At 52.4% G+C, this 15,781-nt stretch overlaps 1 protein-coding gene across 1 annotated transcript in view; it reads left to right on the forward strand.

Annotated features, from left to right (window-relative positions):
* Positions 1–412: 412 nt before the first annotated feature.
* The window catches only part of TUBGCP3 (tubulin gamma complex associated protein 3), a 34,552-nt gene continuing 19,183 nt past the window's right edge, over positions 413–15,781 (forward strand). The window contains exons 1-11 of the mRNA XM_043477922.1: positions 413–607; positions 5,721–5,828; positions 7,512–7,579; positions 9,065–9,142; positions 10,355–10,572; positions 11,764–11,936; positions 12,639–12,757; positions 13,352–13,477; positions 14,347–14,415; positions 14,759–14,891; positions 15,367–15,533. Coding sequence (XP_043333857.1) covers positions 532–607; positions 5,721–5,828; positions 7,512–7,579; positions 9,065–9,142; positions 10,355–10,572; positions 11,764–11,936; positions 12,639–12,757; positions 13,352–13,477; positions 14,347–14,415; positions 14,759–14,891; positions 15,367–15,533 — 1,335 coding nt within the window. The 5' untranslated portion in view covers positions 413–531. The remainder of the gene's footprint in view (positions 608–5,720; positions 5,829–7,511; positions 7,580–9,064; positions 9,143–10,354; positions 10,573–11,763; positions 11,937–12,638; positions 12,758–13,351; positions 13,478–14,346; positions 14,416–14,758; positions 14,892–15,366; positions 15,534–15,781) is intronic.

Genomic DNA, 15,781 nt, shown 5'->3' on the forward strand with positions numbered 1-15,781 from the left:
TCCGGGAGTTGGTGGTGGACAGGGAGGCCTGACGGTCCATGGGTCACAGAGTTGACACGACTGAGCGACCGAAAAATAACAAAACACTGGGGAGGTGCGGATGCTCAGCCAGTGTAGAAAATCATGACACCCTTGTGCTTCCATAAACAGGCTGCTTCCACCCAAAATGAAAGTAGAACCAACGACCCTATGAAATTGGCGTGCCCTGTGAAGGCGCTCCGGGGCGCCCAGCACTCCCTGCAGGTCCAGGCCCTCTGCCGGTCGCGTTTGGGGGTGTCTGAGCACCGTGGGCGTGAGCGGCTGCCACACCTGGAGCCGGAACTCTTCCGCCGTAGCCGCAGTGCTCGGGGAACTCTGAGGCCTGCGCCCCGCGGCCCCGCGCGCCCGGAAGAAGCGGGGCATTGTGGGAGGGGCGCGCGTTTCGGCGGGTTCCGTTAAAATGGCGCCCTTCTTGCCGGCGCTGCCCGCGGGGCCTTAGCCGGTGGGGGAGCCGGGAGCCCGCGGGGCCGGCGCGGGCAGCCCCGGGCGAGTATGGCGACCCCGGACCAGAAGTCGCCCAACGTCCTGCTGCAGAGCTTGTGCTGCCGGATCTTGGGCAGGAGCGAAGGTAATGGGGCTGCGGGCGGCTGCGAGGCGCCCCCGGGCCTTCAGGGTCGGGGCGGCCGGGGGAGGGGCCGGCCGGGCCGGCTGAGTCACGGCCGCCCTGGGCGCGTCCGCCTCCTCAGGCCGCGGGGCCGGGCGCGCGCCCCCGCGCTTCTCCGGGCGCTGGGCCGCGCGCGGCGCCTCCTGACGTGGGCGAGAAGCGGGTCCCGGGTGACGCGGAGGCCCGCCTGCGGCCTCGGTTCCCGCGGTGCGGGCGGAGGGGCACCTGAGATGAGCGTCGTGCGGTTCCGGGCCCGCGGGTCGTCACCGCCCGCCGTCTCTCCGCTCGTCGTGGCGGGAGGGGGGCGACGGGGCGGCCCAGTGAGGGCCCTCCGGGCGCAGGAGCGCTGGGTTATTTGTCCCTTAAGCACCACAGTGTGGCAAGACAGTCTTCAGGTTTTGCTGGAAGACTTGAAGCAAAACTGAAGCGTTGAGACGGCCCCTTGTCCTCCCACGACTCTTGAAATTGGCCCGCGTAATTTATCTGGCGGTCAGTGATAGCCTCAGCAGCTAAAGATGGCTGTTTCGGTTCAGCCCGTGAAGTGACCCTGACTTCACTCAGGTCTCGCTCCAGTTTGTGAAGTTTCTCTCTGCCACTCTGTCCCTCTGAGAAGCCTGGTTCCCCCTCCTGCAGGCACCGCGAGAGATGTCCGCGGTGCAGGAGTGGGAGGTAGGGCCGCCGCCTCAGGTCCTGCCTCCTGTTCACCGTGGAGGGGAGCCCACAGAGTCAGCGCGCTCACAGTGTTGAGCAGTGGGGTGCCTGAGGAAGAAGAAAGCAGGGCAAATGGCTGTGGAGGGAAGGCTGAGAAAACCCGAGCGGAGACCTGAGTGTAGACGCGGGTTCCCCGCACCCCTGGGCCAAGGTCTTGAGGCGGGTGGGGGCCTGGCTGTCTTTGCCTTTTGCCTCCAGCTCCTCCTGCACTCTGAGTTGCCTTTCTGATTTGCCATCCGGATCTTCCAGCCCTGAGGATACCCACAGACACCAGGGAGCTGAAGTTGGTGGTCAGGACTCAGTCAGGTTTCATTGGGGTTTGCTTTAAGCCAGCGGGCCCTCGGTTTTCCTCGAGTGAAGCCGCATTCATGTGTGGTCGTGGTCACAGCTGGGCTTTGAAGACTGCACCCGTCCATGGTGCAGCATAGTGGTTCTCAGAATACTTTTTTTTAACATTTGAGGATCTTGTCGATTGACTTAGTTTCACCCATTCTAAGAGGTTGAAAAACTTCTTTTCAGAAAGTTCTGCACCACCCTCTCATTTAGAATTTTGTCTAAATTAAGAGTAAATAGGCTCCTATACACCTTAAACTTACACAGTGATGTAGGTCAGTTATATTTCTACAAAATGAGAAGGACAAAAAAGTAAATAACCTGTGAGATCCTCTCGGAATAAAATATAAAATCCACTAAAATGCTCTCTTTCCTCTGTTCTGGACAGCTAGGCTTGCCAAACAATTGTATTCACGTTGCCAAATTATGCTTCTGTTCACTGAAGAATTTATAAGTCTTTATAGCTTCCCTTCTTCTGTTCTAATTTGTTCTACCCTATGAGTAAAGAAGCAGTGCTAATTGCTGCCTTTACGGTATTTGAGATTTTAAAAGAATTTCATTAGTGGGTGTTTTGTTTGTTCACTAAGTAGAACATTTGATTAACTACTTCATTTTCTAGTGATGTTACAAAAAACTGGCCTTATGCTTTTATAATACATTGCTTTTTTATTTTTTTATTTTTAATTTTTTTTGCTTTTTTAATACTATGAAATTGAAGCATTATAGACACTTGTTACTTTTTATGTGAATTTCATATGAATTATTTTTTCATAAAGTATTTAAAAAAATTTTTAGTTGGCCTCAAGGGACCTTCAGAAGCCAAGCCCTGAGCTGTAACGGTGCTTGATATTTTTATAAAGTTAGTGTAGCCATTATTTCTCACCTTTTCCTGCTTATGACACTTGTGGGTTTGCTGGAAACCCCCCGTGCCAGCCAGTGACAGGGGAGGTCTCAGCACCCCTGAGCCGCCTCTGGAGAACGTTTGCTGATTATTACATCTTTGGATCGTCAGCGTCTCTCTCTCTGGAAACACTGTCCTTACATCGCTTCACCTCTGTCAGAGGCAACATTCCTGTTCTCACTTTGCAGTCCTCTTTCTAGTCGGAGATGAAGGAGAAGTTCAGGCGTTTCTGTTAGGTTAAGTGTTTCAGCGCAATACAGTCCCCTGCACAATGAGGTCAGATGGTGACATGATCTGGAAGCCATGTGTGAGGGTCTCATGAGCCCCCCGTGCGGGCAGGGATGAGTGTTGTCTTGGTAGCTCATGGGCCGCAAGTGGTACTGTGGGTTTTAAGATTTTTGAAGATGGTGAAGAGCTCTTGATGAAGTTCCAAATAAAGGATAGTCTTACTCTTGGGGAAATGAATGTGTATTAGATAATACATTAAAACTTGTCATGTATTATTAAAATGTTCACTAAATGTTGATTAATTGGGTATGTTACTTTTTAAAGGTTTAGACTTCATTTGAGAATTGTACTTAATGGGCTCGTTATTTTAAATGAATTAGTATTTAAAAATGATCCTGGTTTACATTTCTAATACAGTATAGATAGATAGATGTAACCCCCATAAATAAAAACTTCCAGGGGTCCTCAATCTTAGAAGTATAAAGGGGGCTTGAGACGGAAAAGTTTGAGAACCACGAGCCCAGAGCAGCGGTTCTGTTTTGTTTTGAGTGTTGCTTTTCAGCTAGCTCTGTGATCAGAGTGGCCTGGGGCCCCGTGAGAAGCTGATGTCGGGCTGCTGCTCTGGGGAGAGCAGCTGGTGGCAGACAGTGGTGGAGGGGGAAGACCTCCGCATGTCCACTGTCAGGCCATTCCACTGTGACTCCTCTGTGTGGCACTTGCCCAGAACGAGTCCGTGCGCCCCGTCTGCAGAGGCCTTGGCGCTGGCGGGTCTGTTGGAGCACGGTGTCTGGGGATTGGTTTAAGAAAAAGCTGATGGATTTTCCAAACATTTTATCATTAACAGGAGAGACAGACTGGAAGCGTGGCTGGCAGACAGACAGGGAAACTGCAGTGTGGCTGTGGAGGTGGGAGGGACGTGAGAGACACATGGACATGTGGGGAGGGTGTGAAGATGGGGCTGTGCTTCTGGTTCCGAGGCCGAGGGGGCCTGGATTTGTGGTGGGGAAAATTCAGACGCTTGTGAAACTCTTGGAGTGGGATTTTTGTCTGATGTCCCGAGCATGTTGTTAGTGAGCTGTTGTTTGTAGGATCCTGTTAGTCCCAAGGTAATCTTTAACTAAAATACACAGCTCTCCTTTTAAATATGTGATTTCAGTGACCCTTTTAATATTTATAAATTTAAAGTATTCTTGATGTAGGAAATTTTTTACGTGTGGAGCCCCGTGACCCCACGGGAGCCCTCCGCGTTCCTCCCTTTTGCTCTTCCCTCCGCGTGTCTCACCGTGTTCAGTACCTGCATCATGTGCGGTGGTGTCCGAGGAAGACTCCGTGTGTGTGTGTGTGTGTGTGTGTGTGTGTGTGTGTGTGTGTGTGTGTGTGTGTGTGAGAGGGAGAGAGGGAGAGGGAGCGGGGAGGCAGGCTGAGGAGCTGGGGAGGTCAAGGTTCTCAGTGTCCTTGCTGGTGCTGTGAGCCGGGCTGGGGGGCTAGCGGGGGCTGGCAGGGGGCGAGGGGCGGGTCTGTCGGCTCTGGGCGGGATCGCCCTGACCGGAGGGGCGTTCACTCCAGGGGCAGGAGGAGGGGTCGTCTGCTCCTCAGGAGGCGTGCTGCGATGGGTTGGAGGCTGTGGCGTGGTGGAGGACATGCTGGAAGAAGCCGAGTCAGCAGGTGTAGGGAGAGAGTGAATTAGCCACGACGGCGGTGGTCAGGCCCCCTCGCCGCACGTGTTGTAAATACGTGGTCATGTAGCAGCCGGGCTCCCTTGCAGCACTGCGCGTGGGCGTCACGACGTACCCGTTTGGCCGCGGGCCGCGTGTGGTCTGTGAGCACATGCGAGCTCCACACACATGGGCTCCACTTCACGCGCCCTGGGGGCTGCGTTACGGCCGCCTGGGGGTTGCGTCCACTGGGTAAACCGTGAGAGAACACAGTGAACCTGCTGCTACGGCTGCGGTGCCAGTCGGGGGAGAACAGGCCTGTCTGCAGTTCCCAGGGCTCCTTCCGCCGTCTTCCAGCTTCCCCGCGCCCCTCGCCTCCCCCGGGTTAGACAGACAGTGAGACGCGGCCCCTGCAGGGCTTACTGACGTGCCTTGATTTCTCTGCTCTCACGGTTTATGCCTTCAGCCTCCCTTTTCTCAGTTTAGTCGTGTTTCTGAAGGGCGTGGCGACACACGTCTGTGTTTAAGCCATCCTCTTTATCTGGAATGGCACACGTGGTCAAAAGTTACTGCCCCTGTTGGCAGCTTGTGGCCACTCCTGGTGTGTGTGTGTGTGTGTGAACGCACACGTGAGTAAGCCCTGCTCTGCTGGTACCACGGTGTGTGTGTGTGAATGTGCGTGTGTAAACCCTGCTCCACAGGTACTGTGGGGGGTGTGTGTGTGTGTGCATGAGTGTGTGAGTAAGCCCTGCTCCGCAGGTACCGTGGTGTTGGTGTGTATGTATGTATGTGTGCACATGTGTGTGTAAGCCCTGCTCCACAGGTACTGTGGGGTATGTGTGTATGTGTGTGCATGAGTGTGTGAGTAAGCCCTGCTCCACAAGTACCGTGGTGTGGGTGTGTGTGTATGTATGTGTGCGCATGTGTGTGTAAGCCCTGCTCCGCAGGTATCGTGGTGTGGCTGGGGCTTTTCCTGCTCCTTTTCTTAGGATTATCTGTCCAGTTAGTCTTCTGGCTCCGAGCAGCTTTCAGACTTTGTGGCCTGTTGCTGCCTCCCTTTCTTTGCTTGTAAAACACCCCGTTCATTTAGTCCTTCATCCTGTTGCCTTGTGGCCCTTCTGTCTGCTCAGGTGGGACCTGGGCAGGTGGGAGGCAGGTGCCCCGTGCGCTGTCTTGAAGAAGCGGGAGCTTCAGGTGGTCACCGCTGAACCTGGTTGGCCGTAACTTATATGCTTTGTTTACCTTCCAGCCGATGTGGCCCAGCAGTTCCAGTATGCCGTGCGCGTCATTGGCAGCAACTTTGCCCCAACTGTCGAAAGAGATGAATTTCTAGTAGCTGAAAAAATCAAGAAAGAACGTATGTATTTTTATTAAGTGTTAATCTCGTGTTGCATTGTTAAACTTGTCAAAGCTTAAGAATATGTATGAGCACCCAGATATGTATCTGTGTATTTCTGTATCTCTGTATGTACGTACTAATGTAAGGACAGCTCAGTTCTTTTACTAGAACACGGTGGGAGGGGTTGTTTTAAATACTGCTTTAACGGCACAATTTGGGTTAAGAATGTGAGGAAGATGAGAAGACTTAATATCAGTTGCTGCTTCTCTTGTGATTCACAGTTTTAATCTTACACACCTTTTGAGCAGATAACCTAGCATGTTATCTTGGCGGTTGAACAGCCGTGTGAGTTGAGTACCGCGTCTGTTGATTGTTACCATCCAGACTTCCAGTGCTTTGGAACTTCCTGTTGAACGTTTTCTGAGATGGTACCGAAGCTCTCCTACACTTTGTCACCTTAGAGAAGAAAGCTCTCCATATGTTAGCAGCTGGTTGTGAATGGGTCTCTGACGGTGTGTTCTTGGAGAGGCTTTGAGCACCAGGACCCCCTGTGAGAGCCGCTCCTGTCCCGATCAGAGGGTCTTCTCTGATGGCCAGGCCCCCTTCCTCACAGTTCCCGGGACTGAGGAGCGGGTCCCAGCTGTCTGGGACACAGCGTTGGCCAGCGCGTTCTCCCTGCGGGCCTGGCTGTCATAGGTGGTAACAATGCCTTCTAGGAGCAGGTTCCCACGGCATGGTTTCTGCCCGCCCCGGCTGTTGCATTATTGACTGTGTTTGGCTGGCGTCTGCGTGGATGTCCTGGTTCAGAGCTGGGTGCTGTGGCAGCTGGGGGTAGGGAGCGGCTGGGTCTGGGAGTGGCTCGGTGAGCAGTGTAGGACTGAGGTGGTTCAGATCTTGGGGTGACCTAGCACGTAGGTGTGTGTGCAGTGGGGGTGGTAGGCTGTTTGTCCTGCTGTAAACACTAACTTTCCTTTCTCGTTTGTAAAACTGGACCTGAGAACGCTGTAGTTCCTTCTTGATCGCTGATGTCAGTACATTTAAACCCCTAGTGAGAACCCCAATACTGGGCATGTTCACAGACTGCTTTGCAGATGCGCAGATCCAGGCCCCTGATGGGCATGTTGCACAAGCTGGGAGCAGCTGAAAATAGTCTGTCTTCAGAGTTAAAGGCCTGGCAGCCATGCTGTCAAGTGGGTCCTGAGGATCTGTTTTCAAGAAGGAAATAGTAACCATGTGCAGATTATTCTTCTGTGTGTTCTTGAAGTAAGACTTGCTGGGTAGACATAGTGCTCTTCCTTTGCCGGTTACCCGCTGGTGTCCGCAGCTGCTCGGGGCCCCTGCCTGAGCGCCCGAGTGCCCGACCCTGACGTGGGCCCAGGCTGCCTCTGTCAGCTGACTGACCTGGTGGCACTTTGCCTCACTGGCTCTCATTACTGTTTATGGATGGAAATGATGGGATTTTCCAAGATTCTATCACTTTAGCTAGTGTTCACGTAAATTCTTTGATTCTAGCCTAATTGTGTCCATATTTTACAAGTTTGATGTTTTTGATGACTTGATGAAATTCATGGAATGGAAGTGGCTATGGCAGTTCAGACTCTTCAGCCCAGGATTCCCTGCAGACGTCAGTTAGCTGTTGCTGTGGGGACAGTGTCTAGGAGTGAACTCGGTGTCACTAACACGCTCCTCTTGGCCTTTCAGTGACGCGGCAGAGACGAGAGGCGGACGCGGCGCTGTTCTCAGAACTCCACAGGAAGCTGCACTCCCAGGTACCGCGCGGAGGCCGGCGGGGTGACTGCTCCGCACGGCCAGTGCTCAGGCTTGGATGGTGGCCGTGGGGTGTCCGGTGCTGCCGGGATAGAGCTCGCGGCCCTTCCCAGTCCTCTCTCCTTGTCCGGGGTCCCCTTACGAGAGGCTGAACCTCGTTTGCTGACCATGTTGGTTCCTTAATGCCTTTGGGTTTACTTGGATTCATTGCTTTAAGTCTATTTTTCCGTTTTTGATAATATATATGAAGTTACAAGACAGAAACTTTTTTGTATGGTCATTTTTAGGCAAATAGTTTCAAACTGCTGTATCATTTGCTTTTCCTAAATTTTCCTCTATTTTTAAAAGCAGCTCCATCTGTACTCTAAAAATTACTAGGGTCTGCTTATCAGGTGTCATATCCCATGGTGCTCATAAGCCTTACCAAGACTGCAATGTGAGAGACCTGGGTTTGATCCCTGGCTTGGAATGATCCCCTGGAGAAGGGAATGGCTCACTCGCTCCAGTTTTCTGGCCTGGAGAATTCCATGGACTGTATAGTCCGTGGGGTTGCAAAGAGTCAGACACGACTGAGTGACTTTCACTTTCAAGATCCTGAACGGGAGATTCATCAGTGAAAGCTGTTGTGTCTTAGCATTGGCCGTTATGTGATCACACACTTAGGCGGTTTGATTTGAACGGTTGCTTTCCACAGTTCAGTTTGGAACACTGAATGCTTACTCCTGAAGTAGTCCTGTTTTAAATAGTAGCCGACTTCCTGGGGCTAGGAGACCCGTTGGGCTCAGGGCGTGGCTGGAGGATGGGAGGTGTCAGGGAGCCGTGTGCCCGCTCCTTCTTGTTGCTGAAGCGTCTGGTTCTTGGAAGCTGCAGTTGTGGTCGCTGTTTCGTCCTCTCGCCTGCCTGTCAGGGCCTCTGATCAGGGTGTCCGTGGAAACTGGTGGGATCTATGTGACAACCGTGCACGAAACCTGGGGTGACTGCTGACTTCTGAATGCTTCAGGACCTGGGTCTCCCAGGAATGCCTGATGCCGAGACCCACATCTTAGATTTTAGAATTATTTTCTCTTATCCTGATATTCTTTTGTTATGGCCTAAGTCAGGCTTAAGTAGGGGGAGGCATGCACACATTTTATGATGGCACTATTCTGATAATCACAGTGTTGGGAAGCTGGCTATTGAGAGGATTATTTCAGGGAGGACTTGCCGTGCATCGGGCATAGGGTAATCTAAAAGCATGTGCACATCGGGCCTTGGGGTTAGAGTTCAGGGGTTCAGGGTTCCCAGGGGCTTGAGCTCTGAGAACATTCTCTTGCCTGCTGATAGAAGTGCTATGGCAGTGCCTGAAAATGGGCACGTTCCAGTGCGATGTCCCCGGGTGAATTTTAAAATGCATTTCTGTTTTGGGAAATTAGAATAATTTAGGAGAGGGAAAGGTAAAACTGCGGAGTAGTACAAAGTTTTTCTTCTAATGTTTTCTTTCTCAACAGGGAGTTTTGAAAAACAAATGGTCAATTCTCTACCTCCTGCTAAGCCTCAGTGAAGACCCACGCAGGCAGCCGAGCAAGGTGAGGCTCTGTCTTCACACTGCGGTGCCGTCTTAAGGCTCGATGTCTCGTTGGGACAGTTACGCCAAGTTTTGATAGGAATTGGCTTCTGTACTTTAGAAAATAATATTAGAAAAGCAAGGAACTTGACTTGTCTAGTTTTCTGGGTGGCCATGAGGGTCAAGAGTTTTTTTTTTTCCCCTTTCTTTGTTTTTAAGGGCATTTTTAGTCAGTGTGCTGTGTTTCCTTAAGATGTCTTTGAGAATCATGTTATAACATTGCTTCAAATATAATATCTGGTTAAGTAGAGCATGAACTATCGGTGTTCAGATTTTTACTGTGTAAAGTTACTATTAGCCCAGCTTCATTATTCTTTGAGTCAGAAGATTTTTTAGGGTTTTCTTTTGTTTTTGAATATCATGATGAGCATTAATTAGTTACATCCTGAAAAGTTCGTTGTCTGTGGGTTCAGGTTTGACTTGTGCAGTGTTTGAAGGTGAGATTGGGCAGTTGCCGAGTCCCTGAGGGTCTGGTGTAATGAGGTGCCCCACCCCAGAAATCTGAGAGCTTAGAAGGTTGGAGAGTGTGCGCGAGGGAGTCAGATTTACCTTGAAAGCCACAGTCTTGAGTAATGAGCCTTCTTTCCTTATATAATAATGCCAGACTTTTAAAGCTATTTGAGTAATTATTTGACTTTTATTTGCTTAGCTTCTGAATAAAGTGTTTAGTTATGAGACCATGTAGGAGTCTTGGGATTTAGAAAGCTTTCTAAAACTTCTATTGGTTCAAGCATACTTCAGAAATACAACTAATTTATCATTTAATAAATATAGTACATCCTTTATCGTGCTTTGCAGATGCTACTTTTTTTGTTTTTTTGTAAGTTGAAGGTTTGTGGTAACTGTGCCTTGTCACATGATGGTTGGCATTTTTAAGCAGTAAGGTATTTAAGTTAAGATGTGCGTGTTGCTTTAGAGGCTGGTGCTGCTGTCCGCGCAGCAGATGGAGTGTAGTGGAAGCACGATCTGCAAGTGCAGTGGGAAGGCGGACGTTCGTGTGACCTGCTCTGTCATTTGCTTTGCGGAGCTGGTCTGGACTGTCTCTGAGGTCTGCCTGTGTGACTCCAGGCACAGAAACGGAGCTAGAGAAAGAGAGATGGAGTGTGAATTGTCTGTCAGCTGGGGAGAATGTCGTGTGATTCTGTATCTGCATTTGCGATGCGTTTATTTTCAGGTCTCCAGCTATGCCACGCTATTCGCTCAGGCGTTACCACGCGATGCCCACTCCACGCCCTACTACTACGCCCGGCCTCAGACCCTGCCCCTGAACTACCAGGAGCGCAGCGCCCCGTCAGCCCAGAGCTCGGGCAGCCTGGGCAGCAGCGGCATCAGCAGCATCGGCCTGCACACCCTCAACGGCCCGACCCCGCCGCCCCCGTCCCTGCTCCCGGGGTAAGCCCGCACTCGCCCGGGTCCTCCGGGGTGGAGGCACAGCGGCCTCGGTCTCAGTCTGGCGTTTCATCGTCAGAGCCTCATGCGTGTGCGGGGACTCTAGGCCCTGGGTCCTACGTGCTCTGTGGTGGGAGTCACCCGTCTAAGCACACCCGCCGGGTCACTTCCGTCCTCGTGGACCGTCGGGTCGGCTGCCTCCTGACCTGGTAACACACCTGCCGCGGGCAGGACCGGCTCGCAGGGAGGCGTGAGGCGCCTTCGTTGGTGGGAACTGAGAGTAGGCTCTCGTATCCGCCATCAGACAATGTTTTCCACATGATCATAATCCGGTGATAGTTATGTCATTGTATTAGTCAAGTGAAATTTTATTAAAGTTATTGGAAAATAGAATGTGTGTCCAGACACAGGGATTATAAACAGTCTAGCATTTTAGAAAGACAGCATCATACCCCCCAGAATTTAATCTCAAACTCATATTTCGGCTGAAAGACTCTGGCTGAAACATACTTTCTTATTTTTACCTTTAATATAAGTAGTTGAAATAATTATTGTCATGATACTGAAAAAGTGGTGTAGAGAACTGTGAACTGAAGTGGTCTTTTAGACTTTTTCTTACATTTAGAACCATATTCAAAACCCTAGTTTGATTTAGTGTCTCCCCTGCTGAGGGGAGGGGAGGAGGTCGGGCTGTTCCGGTTCCGTCTGGAGTTCCCTGGTGGGCCGCTCGCGGGGCGCTTGGGTCACTGAGCGCCGTCCTGACCTGGGATGGGCCTCTCCTTATGGTTGGTGTTGCCGTGTGTTTAACGCTGATTGCAGATCACACTGTTTGTTTGCGTCAAGTGCTGTGAAGGCTGAGAGATAGGACAGAGCAGGGGGCAGTAGCGTCGGTTTTTACTCAACAAACGTTGATGGGTTTCCAGGGTAAAATCAGTAGTGAGTCCTAGAGTGTCTGAGCTGGGAATGTATGTGGATGTTTGCAGGCAGAGCCGGGTCGCCTTTTGACTGTGCTGGGAGGGCTGTGCAGGCGGCCGGAGGAGCGCGGGGGCCCGCAGTCGGGGAGAGGCGTCCACACAGGTCTCAGGCCCACACGGGTCAGTCGCTCCGTGCGGTGACTCGGAGCGTGTCCGCAGCGTCCCAGCGGCCTCTGACTAGCCTGGCGTGCGGGGCCCAGCAAGCACCTCCTCTTTCCAGACAGTCTCACCCGGGCCCGGGGACGGGCGACTGTCTCCGGCAGCAGCTGGGCGCCCGTCTGGCATGGACGTTGACTGCAAGCCAGCCTTCCTTACAAACCACTACCTCCAAAGGCGTCCCCAGCGCGGCTTCCCGCAACGTGACGCGGCCGCGGAGAGACGGGGATACGGGTGGTGAGTGAGGACGGTCTCTGGGTTTACAGAGTTTCCAGCCGACAGGCGTCCCCGCGCAGCGCCGTGGGGGTGCCTGTGCTCAGTCCTGAGTCTGGCCTTGCCGCCCAGTCCCGCCCGCTCTCAGGACTGCCGGGCGTGGCCCTGGGCATGCCTCCTCCTCCCTGACGACAGGCCAGGCCAGCCCCTTTATGTTTATCTGGCGTTTGTGGAGGGTTGGACCCTCTGTGCTCTAACGGGGCCTCTCCCACTGGAACCTCGCCTCTCCGGGCCTTGCCTCCTTGTGGTATTGGGTGACAGCTGAATTCTCAGCTGGCCTTTGTTCCAAGGTTTGTGGGGCTCATAAACCCTTTCTGGTGTGTTAACGCCTTTGCTGTGGTGGGGATGGAGCCAGGCCTACACACCTGCTGTGTAGTCAGTTTTCTAACACCATGTGAAGTAATTATCTATCCCTTTGGGCTGATTTGTGCTGCTCCTAGATCGTATGTTAAACTCCCACAGATTGCTTTGTCTTAAAAAAAAAGACTTTTGGAAGACAAATTATATAATCTCCATATGCTTTTCAAAAAATGCTTTTTTTAAAAATATAACTTCATATTCTTTTTATCTTAAACTCATTTAGCTTTTAAATTTTGTTGTGGTTGTAAATATATTATCTAAAACGAATTGTATCGTACAGTTCATCTTACGGATGCCGTGTTACAGGTGCTGTGGAGGTCACTGAGGCAGCCCTTGTCAGAGACATCCTGTACGTCTTCCAGGGCATAGATGGCAGGAACGTCAAGATGAGCGCTGCTGACAACTGTTACAAAGTGGAGGGAAAGGTACGGTCCCTGGACCCGCTGCAGCGCTCACGAGTCAGCTGAATGTCCCCAGGGCCAGGCGGGAGCCGCTGGTCTGGGAGGTGCTGCCCTGTGACGCGGGCGGTCTGCAGGTGGGGGTCCTGGCCCCATGCCGTCTGGTCCTCTGCGGTCACCGCCTCCCTCCTGACGCTGGTGCCAGGGTTACCTGACGGACCGCTGTCCTGGCATCCTTGCTGCTGACACGGGTTCCACGTGAGGTGCGCCTGCTTGGTTTGGTTCCTCCGGAACCTGCCTTTCTCACAGTCCTTTTTGTTGACTGTCTGTCCTTCTGTGTCTCTTAGCTGAGACTCAGGCAGCTGACATCACAGACTGAGCCTGCTGCCCGGGCAGTCCTGGGGCAGTGGGCCTCCAGCCTGACGCTTGCCTGCAACAACGGTGCTTTCTGTGTCCTGGGTCTCACTGTCTTCACTTCAGTGATGCTGTGTTAGTTATCTTTAAGTTTTGTGTTGAAGCCTAAGAATTACAAACATAAAAGTACAAGTCGTTGAAAAAAGTAATAATTAAAATTCCAGTGTTAAAAGTATTTTTTTTAACTGTTGACATGTTTCTTTTTAGGCAAATCTGAACAAATCCTTGAGGGATACGGCTATGAGGCTGGCTGAGTTGGGGTGGCTGCACAATAAAATCAGAAAGTACACTGACCAGAGAAGTCTGGATCGTTCGTTTGGACTTGTTGGCCAGGTGTGTTCCTTGTTAATAAGACACCTGGGAGTTTGGGTGACATTCACCTCGGGAAGTGCTTAATCTCCTTAGAATCTTGTATGAAAGTCATTCTCAGGAGGGCTTTTTTTACATGAAGCAGGTTTGATAATACTCTGTGTCAGCTGTGGTCCACTCAAGAAAATAAAAAACACAGTAAATATTGACACAGGTAATCAAACAGGAATTTTTTTTAATGTTTAATGGATATTTAGGAACACTGACCTGTCCGAGTCACTTTACGTATTTTAATGCTTTCCCTTTGACCTGATTTTCTCAGTTAAATAAATTTGTTTAATTGAAGGATAGTTGCTTTACAGTATGGTGTTTCAGGTATATATCAAAGTGATTTGGTTATATATATGTTAAGTTGCTTCTGTTGTGTCCGACTCGGTGCTACCCTGTAGACTGTAGCCTGCCAGGCTCCTCTGTCCATGGAATTTTCCAGCAAGAAGACTGGAGTGGGTCGCCATTCCCTGCTCCGAGGGATCTTCCCAACTTTGCTGTTTACCTGAAACTTAACGCAGTGTTGTAAATCAGCTGTGCTTCCATGAACCAGGTTAAAAGGGGTGTAGCTAAAAATACAGCATCAGTGTCTAAAGGGAACACCCTTCAGGTTATGAACAAGGCGTTGCGTCTCTCCACTGCTCCTGCGATCCGGTGCTGAGACGACCTCCCCACCACTGTCAGTTGTGTGTGCTGTGGTGGTTCACCTGCACGAGCGCCGTGGACAGAAGCAGACTCATCTCGGCCCTGAGTTCTGTCTCAGCCGTCCTGCGCGGTTGGGCTGCATCGCCGCGTGGTGACCATCCTGAGCGCAGTGACACCTCCTGCCTCTTCTTTCTCCACAGAGCTTCTGTGCGGCCTTGCACCAGGAACTCAAGGAGTACTACCGGTTACTCTCCGTTCTGCACTCCCAAGTAAGCCCTTGTTTTTATTTCATCATGATCTGAAATGTTACAAAGTTCCCCTCTGCAGAATTCCTACATTTCTTCATACGTTAATTTTAAGATTTGATGGTCCTGTTGGAAGGATTGGGCCCCTGTAGAGCTGTGGTGTGTCCTGGAGTCAGCTCACAGCTCACTTTCAGGGTCCTGTCCCCCTGAGGCAGACCTCCTGTATCTTGAAGGAGCTGTCCTCTCCCAGAGGCCCTCTGTCTCGTTTATGTGAGGATCACCCCTTCCCTGGAACTTTGTGTGGGTTAAGACGTGACTGAGCTCCTGGGTGGCTGTACTCAGGCGTTCTTTCGTGCCTGTTTTTCAGCTGCAGTTGGAGGATGATCAGGGTGTGAATTTGGGCCTCGAGAGCAGCTTGACGCTCCGGCGCCTCCTGGTGTGGACCTACGACCCCAAGATAAGACTGAAGACCCTGGCGGCCCTGGTGGACCACTGCCAAGGTCATTCTGCTCGGTTTCAAGGCAGCTCTGGGGAGTGTCACTGAGGTTTATCTCTGTGTCTGCCCTTTATGCATAACAGCCAGAAGAGTGCTGCCAGAGACGGATGGATAGACTTGGACTTTCGGGGGGAGTGACCGTGGGCCAGGATTTATGCCTGTGGCGCTCAGGTCCTCCCTGAGGTGAGGGCGGGGAGGGGCTCTGGTTCCCAGAAGCCCCCTGTGCCCGGAGACCCCGGGGCACAGGGCTCGTAGGGGCTGCTCTTACTCTGCCGCCTCTCCTCGGCCTCCCCCCCAGGTCTGGCTCAGCAGCTGCGTCGCACGCCCCCATGTGTGCGTCTGCCTGGGCTTCTCCCGCCCTTGGCCTGTGTCTCGGCACTTTCCTCTCCGTGTGTGCTCCCCTTGCTCTTCCCCCCTCACTTTGTCTCTGTGCCTCGGCCTCGGCGTTCGTGTTCAGTTGCTGGCTTTTGTGTCCCCAGGAAGGAAGGGAGGCGAGCTGGCCTCGGCCGTCCACGCCTACACCAAGACGGGGGACCCGTCCATGCGGTCGCTGGTGCAGCACATCCTCAGCCTGGTGTCACACCCTGTCCTGAGCTTCCTGTACCGCTGGATCTACGACGGCGAGCTGGAGGACACGCACCACGAGGTGAGGGCCCGCAGCGTCTTCTCGGAGCAGCGGGGCGCCGGGTGCACCCACGGTCCGGGCCTCTGCAGACGTCCTGTTAGAGCAGTGAGGCGCCGGGTGCACCCACGGGCCAGGCCTGCAGGCATCTCCTCGGAGCAGCGGGGCGCCGGGTGCACCCACGGGCCAGGCCTGCGGGCGTCTCCTCGGAGCAGTGAGGCACGGGGCGCGCCCACGGGCCAGGCCTGCGGGCGTCTCCTCGGAGCAGTGAG

Source organism: Cervus canadensis, chromosome 9 (genome assembly GCF_019320065.1).
Source record: "Cervus canadensis isolate Bull #8, Minnesota chromosome 9, ASM1932006v1, whole genome shotgun sequence".
Lineage (NCBI taxonomy): Eukaryota > Metazoa > Chordata > Mammalia > Artiodactyla > Cervidae > Cervus > Cervus canadensis.